We start from the raw sequence: 12267 nt of genomic DNA on the forward strand, positions 1-12267 counted from the left end.
AACAGTGGGGGAAGAAAAGGTCAGGGGGCATGCTGCAGTTGGCTTAGGGTTTGTTTGTTTTTTTTAAAAAAACATTGTTTTCTGTTTGTATAATATTTCCAAAGCTTTTATGTTCTCTCATGTAACTGAATTGGTTCCCAGGTATAGAATATAGTAATGACAGCATGAGTGATGCGAAGAACATCCTTCAGACAATCTATTCGTTTCTGAATAGTGCCAGTGCCTACATGAAAGGGCAACTTCTCTGTGAGGCTGTTAGGGAAGATGTACTATGGGAGAGGTGAGTACAATGACCTGTTTTATCACTTGTATTTGTGATTGGCCCAGTCTACCCATGCAGAAGAAAAAGGTGCTAGAAACCACTTCAGACAGCAGGCGATGATTGCTGTTTTTTAATCCTCCCCCACTTAAAAAAAAAATCCCTACAAGTAAAACTAACTTAGCACATCAGGAAGAGAGATTCCCTACATGATAGTTTTCTACTTCCAGGGTATTTTTCCCCCCTTGTGCTAGGGAGTATTCAAAAGTGTGTCCCCATACCTGCAGCCTAAAGTGCTACAATCTATTACCATCTCATTCTCTTGTATGTGTAGCCTAGATCTATAACAGATATGTTACAGTGAGTGTCTGAATTTTGGTGAGTGTTGACAACTCATGTGAATGTTGACAATTCTAGATGAATTTTGTGAATGTATAGGTTTATGTAAGAAACCTGAGGCTGGCACAGAGTGTATACGCAATAGAGAACCACAAGTAGTCCTAGCTCTTTCTTGAGTGTGTGCCTGTATGGTATTGTTTCCAAATACCTGTCTGTTGTTTTCACACTCTCTGTTTGTAAATGTTCACTTGAAGAAAAAAAATCCTAGGTGTACACTTAAAAACATAAATGTGTGAAGCTGCTTTTATTTTGTGTCAAGATAAATAAGACCACAAAGCAGCATTGTCTCTTCTTCCTTTCCTTTGTTAAAACTAGGGCTACCACTTTATTTCAAGCATATTTCCTTCTCTTTAGCCATAACAGCTCCCACTGAGGCTTACAAATAGCAGTAAGACAGTCCCTGCCCTCAGGCTTACAATCTGAAAGACAAGAGGTATAAGGAAAGGGGGGGGGGGGAGCAAGCTCAGGGACCAGTTCTTATAATGACCAGCTGGCATGAAAGCAGTGTACGTAGCCTGATGGAATGGCTGCTGACAGTCAAGGGAGGGCCAAAGCCGGCTGGTCTCGGCAGAGGTGATGGAATGGCCCTGCTTTTCTCTTCTCTCTCTGTTCTGCACCCTGCCAGATCAAACTTGATTTAAATAAATCTTAATCGATAAATAAGGAGTTTTGATTGATACACTGGTGAAATATTTCACTGCATGTGAAAAAAGCATTATTCAATGATACATGCATGGGTCACTGCATGCTCTGTCTCACAAGAGGCATTCTCTCCTGTGTGTAAAAAGAGGAAGAATGCCTCTCCCAAGAAGGTGCCTGCCGCCTATGGGTTTGTAAGTTACTTGCACTCAAAATAATGTCTTCATATATTTCTTACTAAATCAAGGATGCCTTTTCAATAAATGAAAATATTTTACATTGATTATTCTGACAGTGCAATCCTATGCATGTCTACTCAGAAATATGTCCCATTGGTTGCAGCCATATTTTAACCCCCTCTATTCTCCATATATGTATGAGTTGCTTAGCTTTTGTTAATTAGCATGCCCTATTCAGTTTGTCTTTAATAGTTTAGAATGAATCCAGGCATAACCCAAGGCAATCGTATATCATTTCTATTGATTCATTTTAAGGTCATGAATCAAAATCTGTTCTATTATAGTATGAAAAAGAGCCATATTCCCTTGAACATCAGCTTCTGATTGTTCATAATTCCTTTCCCAATAACACATAAATCTCTGATATTCCTCAGGAAACAGATTTATAGATCTGCCTTCCCTGAATTTAATACAGTATATTATCTTCAATAAAGGTAATGTCGTCCACATTTTAATGAATCAAAATCGACACTAGGAATTATATTTGTCCTCCAGTAAATTGCAGTCGTCATGTTTGTGGAGATTACCAAATTAAATCTCAGCTGCACCTGCCTGCACCTTCATTCCCAGACATGGTAGGTATCCCAATAATACAGCTACAGGATCTGTTACTACTTCCACTCTAACATTGGTAGTGAAAGCTTAATTCCCCCACTCCTGAATTTGTGTATTTGGGGGGATGTCCAGCAAGCCTAAAAGATAAGCTTGTTCATGTCTATATTTCCAGCAATTAGTGTTGGCAACAAAACGTCGGGGGTCTTCACTTTTTCAAGGGTGAGGTACCCTTGGCCCTGATCTCCATACTTAGTTCTTTTGTCGTGAGGATTATAGAGCAGCATATTTTGAGTGGGGTGCGGGAAGGGTGGGAGATGAATGAATTGAGGAACGTTGTCAGTCATCAGAAAGGATTTTACAGTATAAGCAGCTAAGGGAGGCTTTAACTTGGGGTGGGCAACTTGTGGCCCTTCGGATGTTTTGCCCTACAATTCCCAGCATGCCTCGCCATTAGCTGTATTTGCTAGGGCTGAGGGGAGTTCTAGGCCAAAACATCTGGAGGGCCACAAGTTGACCACCTCTGCTTTAACTTCCAGCTTAGAACTGAAGCCAACAAATGGCTCCCAGATGAAGGGGTTTCCACACTACGCTTTTCTCTCTCCCGAGACAAACCCTATTCCTTTGCTTATTGTACAAATGGTGTTTCTTCCCAAACTGTTTCTGTAATTTTCTACTGTTATTTTCCCATGGTGAAGCAGATTTCAATTACTGTCCCTAACAATTGAATAGCCAACACCAAATTGGCTTGCAACATTTGAGTAGCACCCAACTCTCTCCAGCTTCCATTTTGCTAGGCCTGCACACTTTTTTTGTGCCTCAGTGGGTACGGGCTACCTTACGACAGCCCTCTGTCTCTCCAGGATTGGATGGAGTAATTCTACAGATTCAAACAGAATATTTTTCATCTGGTGGAAGTTTTAGAATTGCCTCTGGTCGTCCCGTGTTCCTAATACCAAGTTCTTCCACCAATCGTTGGTTACACAGCAAAACCAAAAGCACTGCTCATTAGTGAAGCCCAAAGGTTCACACTGATCTCTTCAGAATTCATCATTGAGTGGCTGAAGAGCCACCAGAAAGCCACTGCCATTGGTTGGTGACACCTACTCTGTACCTTGTGGTTTTAATTTTTGTGAGCCACCTAGAGAACTTCAGCTGTTAGGTGGTATAGAAATTAAGTAAATAACTAATTTCCACCCTTGTTGATGCACACTATTGTTGTAGAAAGGACAAATTTCAGGGCCAGAATTAGGCATGCTAGCTGCCAACCCCTTACAAATCTGGGTTCTGTCCTAATCACATAGAAAGTCCCTGGCAGACAGACTGTGGGGAGGTAAGCCACAGACACTGGGAAGGTCTGGTATCTCTCATCTTACTCTAAAAAACAGCCTTTTACCACCACTTTATATGAGACTAGAGAACGGACCCAGTTTCGCATGGGTTGGAATAGCCCTCAGTTTGATATAGTGAAGCCTTCAAGCAAACTGACACAGTTGCGAGAGTTGGACACTTTGTTCCTGCCCTGTCTGAGTGAAGCCATGCCTGCTGGCACCCCTAAGCATGGGCAATGCCATGGTGCACTCCTATACCCCCTGAGGGAGGGCTGCCCCACAGCAGTGGGGACGGGGCTGGTGTATAACTCTGTCCATCAGCCTGTGAATCTCCTCTGGCTTCAAACTGTATAGACTGTTAAAATGTGTGCTGCTTAGGGAAGTCTCCCCCAGGTGGTGGAAGATGTTAACCACATGGACACATTTAAGTGGGTTAATTAGGGAGCAATCCTATGGCCGCTAGACAGCGGCTAGCGGCTAGGCATCCATAGGATATACTGTTTTCCTAGGTCGGTTCCCGGAAAACCAATCTCCCCTGACTTCCGCGCTGCCTCCGAGGCAGCACGGAACAGTCCCATCCTCTGTGCTCGCAAGAGGAGTGCGGAGGGGCCAGAAAGGGGTGTGGCTGGGGGCGTTTGGGGGCAGGGAGAGTGTAGCTGCCTGCATGACACATCCACATCCCCACTCCATGCTCCCGCGGCTAGACAGCCACAATAGCTGAAAAAGCAGGGCAGGAGAAGTGCGGAGAGAACGATCCCCTCCGTGCTTTTCCTGCCCTGCTTTGGATAGGCGGTCGCGAGTTTGGAAAGGATTGTGCCCTTAATGTTGTTAAATAACAATAACTGAGGCACACATCTTTAGGATCCCCCTTAGTATGCATACCAAGTTTCAGGTGTCTAGGTTTCACAGTCTTGGCGCTATGGTGCAATAGACCGACACACATTCTCTTTTATTATGATAGCATTGGGCAGACCTGGGTTTAAACTAACAGGCCTGCTGTGATCATGTTTAGTTTGGCCCTCAGAATGTTGAGACAGAGCAAAGTGTGCAGGTATGCATGTATAAGCTGCAGTGGAGGAACAGAGTCCATCTTGAAATTAGGGGGCGGTGATGCAAGACTGCACGGGAAGGATTATGTATGCACGGACTTCTCTCTCAAGAATGTTAATTGAAAAAGAGGAGGGTGGGTTGCACTGCTAGCCCGTGATGAACTGCCTGCCCAGATGAAGAAGTTCTGCCACAATGGTCAGCATTTCTCTATTCTGTACAGTCATTTCAAAGTGCTGAGATGCTGCATGGATTTGGCTTAGGAAGAGAAATGCACAGGGTTGGATCCAGGTTTAGTCACAATTAGAGTGGAGCCACTGAAATCAATGGACTTTTAAGTCCCATTGATTTCACTGGGTCTACTCTAAGTATGACTAAGTCTGGATCTGACCCGCAGCTATTTCAGATGGATTCTTGACAGGGGAATATATGAAATGAGTTTCAAATGGTTGTGTTTTTTTTATCTTACTTGTGAGGCATTGTTATCTGGTAACAACTCCTAATAGTGATTTAACAAATGATGCTTCTTTATGCAGAATTGTAACTCAATCCAGCCAGTGTTAAGAACTTTTACTCCCCATGGAAAAGTTTAAGCTTCCACTTATTTCTCACAGTGAAATCAATGGTGCCTAAAATACTTGGCATTGACTAGAGCATGCCACGTGTGTGTTTCTACCTGAAGCGTATTTTACCTAGCTGATTGGCTTAAAGCTATGATACTAAGTTTTTGCTTTGGTTGTCTTAATTTTTTTCCTCCTTTCTCTTCCTTCAAGGCTAGCCCACACTAAAGCCACAGTAAAGGCTGCATGTGCCGATGACTTTGACACCCCCAGGGCTGTGGGTGCAATTATGGACCTCATTCACCATGGCAACAGACAGCTTAAGGCTGTCACTAAGGTAACCCATTAGGATACAAAGATCAGAAAGCGACAGTTGTCTGCAGTTCTGTACTGACAGATTGGTTTATTATTTTCCTAGGAGAAATGGGCAGGAAAAAGAGGCAGATGAATTTCTCCTCCCATGGCAAACATATATCCAAACTGCATTTCTAGGAAGTAAAAACCTCTCTTCTTCTATGTTGCAGAGCATCCAGAGTTTATTTTAATCTTGCTATGCTGTATTCATAGGCAAGTTATGAAATGGTGCTTCCAAACTAGCCTTTTTCTCAGCTATTTATTTAGTTTGTTATACGTTTACATCCCACCCTTTGTGCCCTCTTGCAAGGAACCCAAGGCAGCTTACATAGTCCTCCTCCTCTCAATTTTATCCTCACAACAGCCCTGTGAGGTAGGTTAAGCTGAAAGTCAGTGACTGGCCCGATGTTACCTAATGAGCTTCATGGCCGAGTGGGGACTAGAACCCGGATCTCCCAAGTCCCAGTCCAACACTCTAACCACTACACCACACTGGCTCTATTCACACCATTGATTCGTGTATTTATTCGAGAGCAGCCAAATGATGATCCTTCCAAACTATTGTGTTCCAGTTTTCCGTCCCATTCTCCTCCCTCTTGCCTTAGCCACACGAGGTGAAAGAGGCTTTTTCTTGCTCTTATTTTTACTTCAAAGCAAGCGTCCTGTGCTGCTCACAGCGGCAAGCAGCCCTCACTGCCGTTTCCTGCCTCCTAGCCCATGCTCCTAGTCTGAGTCCTTGTTAGGGCTGCCACTGGAGCCCTGACTCTTCCAAGTTGCTCCTTCATCACTGGGAGGGAGGGGCTTGACTTTAAGTCCCCGGTGTCCTCCCCCCATTAGGCTGGCTATACCCAGGGAAATTGCTGCTCTGGCCATACCCCTGGGACCTTTTCAAGACAAGTCAGCTTGATGGCTCACGGATCTTTGGCTGACTATCTGTGACAACAGCCTAACTCAACAAGATGTAGGGCAGCTACTAGTAGCCTCCAGACCGGGGTAGGAGAGCATACTAGGAAGACGCTGTCAGTGGCTCCTGGAGGAATGGATTTCATGCAGTTACTTCTGTAGTAGAAGAATTGATGACCCCTAGGGATGGCAAGTAGTGTTTCATGCACATCCATCAATCAAAAAGGCAGTCGGCTTGGGGCTACATTCAATGACAAACTGTATCGGCCTGTGTTACTGGTATCCTGGGCTTGCCAGCTCAAGACAATAAAGATCTCGGGGATCTTTGCTGGACCTCCGAGAAGCTTCAAGTGTTAACCAATGGTCTCTCCAAATGGTGGAGAGAGACCTTAGGCCCATAGAAAGCTGGCTGTCCAAGAGACTGGCCAGGCCTAAAGCTTGGGATTGTGGATATAGTTAGGTTCTATGGGGAACCTGCCATGAGGAAGGTTGAGCATGTTGCAGCCAATGTCACTGTACTTCCTAGAATGACTTCAGAGCAACATAACACAAGGTGATGTCACATTGCCCCAAAGCCACTTCAGAAAGTGCAGGAGGCAGCTGGTGTGTTGCCCCCGGCTGTGGGCGTTGAACTCTTAGAAGTGCCAAGATAGTGATGAATCAAACTCAGAGGTTTGCTTACAAGGAGACTTTATTGAGTAACTTACAGCACACAGGCGTACCCACTGGTTGGATCGGTCAGCTTCTCTGAACCCCGAGCCATTGGGCACAATGGGTCTTGTACTCTACAGGTTAGCAATAAGCAGCATTTCAGCAGCACGCGCCCCTAGTGTTCATTCTCAGCATAGGCTAGAAGTGTTTGGTTCTCAAGCACAGCCACCTGTAGCTTTAAGGTAAACAAACTCTCCTTCTCAGGCACATCAGAGATAAAGACTCTCCTCATTAGCAAAGAATTCACCAAGAAGGCTGTTATCGGCCTTTTGACTCATCTGCACATGCTCAGAGGCTTACTAGCATAGGAATTGCACCAGTAATGAACTTAAGAAAGCATCATGGATCTCTGGGCCCCTCTGACACTACGAATGACTTGGCTACGCTCCTGGGGCCAATACAGGTGGTTGGCCACACTTGCTGCAGGGGCGTGGGGGCAACGTGACATCATGTTTTGTTGCATTGCTCCAAAGGCATTGTAGGAAGAGCGGAATGGCAAGAAGCAGTAAAGAGGGTCCCACACTGCTTATAGCAGCATGGTATTGCTGTTCAATTTTTTTTTTAAAGAGCAAAAAACCTTCAGCTACCTCATACAGTTAAGGTAAGTGGTAGGCCCCATCCCTGCTAAGATTTTGAATAAAATTATTTTCCACTCCCACAATTGGGGGAGTGCTTTGATTTGCCTCGAACCTCCTTGCAAATGCCCAGAATAAAAACATAAAGTATTTTTGGGCTATTATGTATTACCTGTTTGTATGCAATCTGTCATCTCTGACATTATTATTTCCTATGCTTTGCCTGCTGTTATATTGATTTCCTGGAATTGTGATTTTCAACCAAGGTTTCTCTCCCCCAGTCTTGAGCTCACCGGTGGTCCATTATAGAGCCACAGCTCTAGACATTTCATACTCCCCACTCCCCTGTACTATTGAAAACCCTTCACTGAGGTTACCCAGACTCCACACTAACAAAAGCTGAATTCTGCAGTCCCTATAAACTCTGCAAGTTAAGCAATTTCACACCTGATTATTCATACAAATCCATATTAGGGCAATACCTCTATTGGGCCAACAAAAAGATCACAAAAAATGCACAAGCTTTCAAGATCTCCAGGTCTCTTTTTCCGGTAAGATGTTACAAAAAGAAGGGTTGTGAGAGGGGAAGATGGGGGAGAGAAAGAGAAAAGGCTGACATGGTGTTGTAATCATGAAGTCTGCATGGTCAGAGTCTTAAGATGAGATATGGGAGGAGGTTGCAGACATTCAAATGAGGCTCCACCAGGTGATGTGATGGTTTCAGGTTTCTCCTGGGACTGCCCCTAGGACAGCTGGGATGAAGAAACAAAGAATAGTTGATCCTCATTTTTGAAAACATAAAATCCTGCTAGTCAAGTATCAGGGGTGAGTAAGCATGTGAAACCCTGCCCCCTTGCCAGTGGAAGCCTCCCCCCAAAAGGTTTCTGGGATATCACTAAGCGTGGCTCATACACTTGTCTTTGCAGCCATAAAAGCTAGAGGTATGTGTTAAGGTCTTCAAATGAAAGCAAAGTCTGCCAGTGCTAGACTTCTTGCTATTGTACAGAATTTTGCAGAATCCTTTACAGAAGATACTCAGCCCTGTGGATATAACACTCATGCACAGCTTTTCTGAGCTGGCAAAACCTAAAAGCTGCGTATGTGGCAAAAGCTATAAATAAAGTAAAAGACCAGAAGCTGTGCAGGCCTTTGTTTCTGAGTTTTCACTGGACAGCGTATATTTTCCTTGCAATAATGAAGGCTTTTAAAAAAAAGGTTTTAAGAAAGCCACTTTCTGTACATTGTCCATCCACATCCTGGGTGCAGCCCAGCTTACATAGAGCTTATGTTTTGTGCTTTTAAAATATTCTGATGCTGCTGCTTTCTGGCCAGTTACTGCAGTTAAGAGTTCTTTGCTGTTGAAAAGAAGAGGGTTTCGGAAAGGTTTCAGATAATGAGATTTCTGCAGAGCTGCCTTCCGCAAGCAGAGAATGGTTCATGTTCATCCTTTGTTCATGTGCACATAGGCGTTGGTCACCGTAGTGAACTATTATAGTTACATCAGCTGTTTTGTGTATGTTTTGAAATCAGGAAACTGGATCTCCGAGAAGTGCTGTTGTGTTTGGAGCCATTGTCTCCTATATAGTGGAATTCCTTAACACAGTTGGGATTGCCCTTTCCGAAAGTCAGGTAGGAGGCTACTATAAAGATGCATTCGTTGTAAAGGCAGACCCAGCTGCTGTACGGTCGCAACATGAGATTTCTAAATAACTGTTTTCCTGGCACTTTGTGAATTCCTAGAATGGCCCAGAATTAACCCTACCCCCCCAAAACATTCAACACCTTGGATAGCTCCTTTAGAGTTCTGGCTGGTTCTGACTCAAACCCAGAATGGATTCACAGCACCACTGAAATCGGAGCCACCAGACTATATCTACCAGAGATGTGGAACCTCCAGCTCACAGAGCCTCCTTGAGTTCCTGCAGGGGGTGGGGCTTGGAAACGAAGTGGGGCTTGGAAACTCTGGGAGAAAACCCCACTGTTACCTCTAATCTGAGGAGATAACAGTGGGGATGTGGGTGGCAGGGGACTCAGCTGTCACTGGGATGAGCGGCCACACAGTGTGCGCTGCATGAAGCCAGGGAGAGCCCCTCCCACCGCTGGCTGAGTCCCTTTCTCTGTGCAGAGAGAGGCACGAAACTGCGCTCCTTTCTTAGCATGGAGGAAGGCAAAATGGGCTGGGGCAGTGACACCCATCGGCGTGGCCACACCCACTGATGCCATCTGGTCAGTGGAGGGCCTGGTGGGGAGCAGTTTGGCCCCCCACCCAGTTACGGCTCTGCACCCCTGGCCTATGCAGTGAAATATGCACCTGTACAATCATCCCTCATCTTGATCTTTCACACTATTAGTTACATCTGAAGTGCTTTCCTTGCGGAGGTTTTGTTATGCTTGAAGCAGACCTTAGTTACAACTGGGAAGTTCCAACACATGCTGTTGAAATACATGCTGTATAACTGGCTTTCTGCCTATGTGCGTGCGTGTTGCATTTGGGGCTTGATTTTAGATTTGTGCTTTATAGGTTGTTCCGGAACAAAACCATCCAGCCATGCTTTCCCATGTGATAGATGAACTAGTAAGCTTCCGCATCAAAGTGCGCAATTTTGCTCTTGCTACGCCTGTGGCTTCAGGAGATGTGCCCGCTGAAGGTGCTGCCCTGTCGAAAGAAGCAAAACAGCAACAGAAAGAGGAAAGGCAACGACTATTGCGGGACAGAGCGCCCCTTCTGCAAGCATGTGACAGTCTGCGTCAAGACCTAGCTAGCTATGGGATCAGCATAAAGGTTCGCCTCACCCTCTGCCCAAATCCTGCTTGGTGGACATTTTTAGCGTCTTGCCACTGTGGGTTGTCTTGGAATAGGGCTTTATTTCTATCCTTTCTTCATCCTGTGAACAGGCAGCTCTCTCACCTTCGTGCCCTGAATGGGTTATAATATAAAAGAAGTCACAGTAAGTTTAAACTGAATTGTCAAGTTTGATCGAAGCAAGCCATCCCTCAGTTCTGCCCTTTCCCATGTGTAGCTGCTTTTGCAGTTCTAAGTGGAAGCAAAACTGTTGAGCGTTAGAGAGCCTCTATTGTTCTGAAGCCCCACTGGGGAATTTTAAATATCAAGTCCTCCTGTAGTTGCAGTGTAAAGGGCAAAGGGAGTGGTGCTGGCTTTGGAAGTGCTCTGCAAGGTTTACTTGTCACATAGGTACTATGTGTGCATAATTTAAAAGGACCCCGCTAGCAACATTAGTTTTCCTTACCAGCCTGAAAATGGGGGCTAGGTTTCAGATGATTGAATCAACATGCATGAGTGGTCTGCCCTCATGCATACCACTTCATAGCATCTTGGGCGAGGATGGGCAATGTGTGCCCGGTAGGCTGCAAGCAGCCCCTGCTACGGCCTTTAGAACTCCCTGCTGGCCCCCATTGTTAAAAAAAAAAAGGGGGTGCAGAGGCAATTTTCACCCATTGGGTCTTCTGGAAGCCAACTTAAAAAAAAAAAATCCAGTGCCAGGGGTGGGGGAAGTGAACTCTATGTCATGGAGTCTTGGGGCAAAAACGGCTCCCATACCTCCTGAAGTTCCCCACCCCTATTCAGGAGAGAGCCCTTTCATCATAAGCCTTGGTGCTGCTCTTCTGTGAGGTGGTAGAGAGGGCAAAAGCAGCTGCAAACAACCTAAGGCACACAATCCAGCAAACGTTGGTTGGGGGGCTAAGTCCCATTGAAAACTAGAGACTGGCACACTCCACTCAGTCCTATGCATGTTTACTCATGCCCTGCTGAGGGTAAAGACCAGAGGTAAAATAAGCTTGCAACAAAAGCCTCCCTGGTTATGCAGTAGAAAAGATGAATGCACACAGCAGAAAACCAAATGTTGGATTAACTTCAGTCTTGCCGGAGAAAGAGTGAGTGAATGAATGAATAACTTCAATGAATAAGTATTCTGACCATTTCAAATATAATAATAGGAAAAGAAGTTGAAAAGAAGACTTTACATTAAAATTAACATTACATTAGAAATAATGTAATTGATTAATGTAATTAATGTACATTAATACACTAGAGAGAGAGGTGGTGATCCTCTCCATTTGCACAGGACAGGGGAAAGCAGCACAGCCTCTTTCCATCTCAGGCAACTGGCTGCAGGATGTAAATTTCTCAAAACGAAATTGGAGACAGCAGGGGTAGGAGCAGGTGAGCAAGACTGACTACTAACCTAGCATTCAGTTTGCTGGCATCCCATGTAAAACTCCCATAGCCCCAGCCAGCATGAGCAATGGTCAGGAATGCTGGGGGTTGTAGTCCAAAACATCTGGCTTCCGCATCAAAGTGCGCAATTTTGCTCTTGCTACGCCTGTGGCTTCAGGAGATCCCAGTTGGGGATCGCTGCCCTAGGGTAAAATTTAATCCCAGTGCTTTGTAATGAGTATATACATGAACACAGGAAGAAAAATTACAGAAACAGAAGTGATCTACTTGAGAGCTCTTGGAAGTGGTATAACCACAAAAATGGAGTTTGATATAGGCTTGGCTGGTGAATGTCTGTGGCCCCTGCAGTTTCACCATCTGGCCCCCTGGTGGAATCCCTGCTCTCGTCACAGTCTTCATCGTCATCATCATCATCAAGGATTTCTGATTCCCTATTGCTTAACAATGCCAAGAACAATAGGGCTCCTTCCACCACTCTAAATTAGGCTGCTAAAACTAAG

At 45.0% G+C, this 12267-nt stretch overlaps 1 protein-coding gene across 9 annotated transcripts in view; it reads left to right on the plus strand.

Annotated features, from left to right (window-relative positions):
- Positions 1-12267, plus strand: part of CARS2 (cysteinyl-tRNA synthetase 2, mitochondrial) — a 71916-nt gene that overhangs the window by 23040 nt on the left and 36609 nt on the right. For all 9 annotated transcript variants that reach the window (XR_014789243.1, XR_014789244.1, XM_084844648.1 and 6 more), the window contains exons 11-14: positions 142-280; positions 5240-5363; positions 9100-9198; positions 10091-10351. Coding sequence is in view for 7 of the 9 variants with exons in the window: in XM_084844648.1 (XP_084700774.1) it covers positions 142-280; positions 5240-5363; positions 9100-9198; positions 10091-10351 (623 nt within the window). In the remaining 2 variants the exon portion in view is untranslated. The remainder of the gene's footprint in view (positions 1-141; positions 281-5239; positions 5364-9099; positions 9199-10090; positions 10352-12267) is intronic.

This window comes from Heloderma suspectum, chromosome 3 (assembly GCF_057233095.1).
Source record: "Heloderma suspectum isolate Gila_16-S chromosome 3, 16-S_ref, whole genome shotgun sequence".
NCBI lineage: Eukaryota > Metazoa > Chordata > Lepidosauria > Squamata > Helodermatidae > Heloderma > Heloderma suspectum.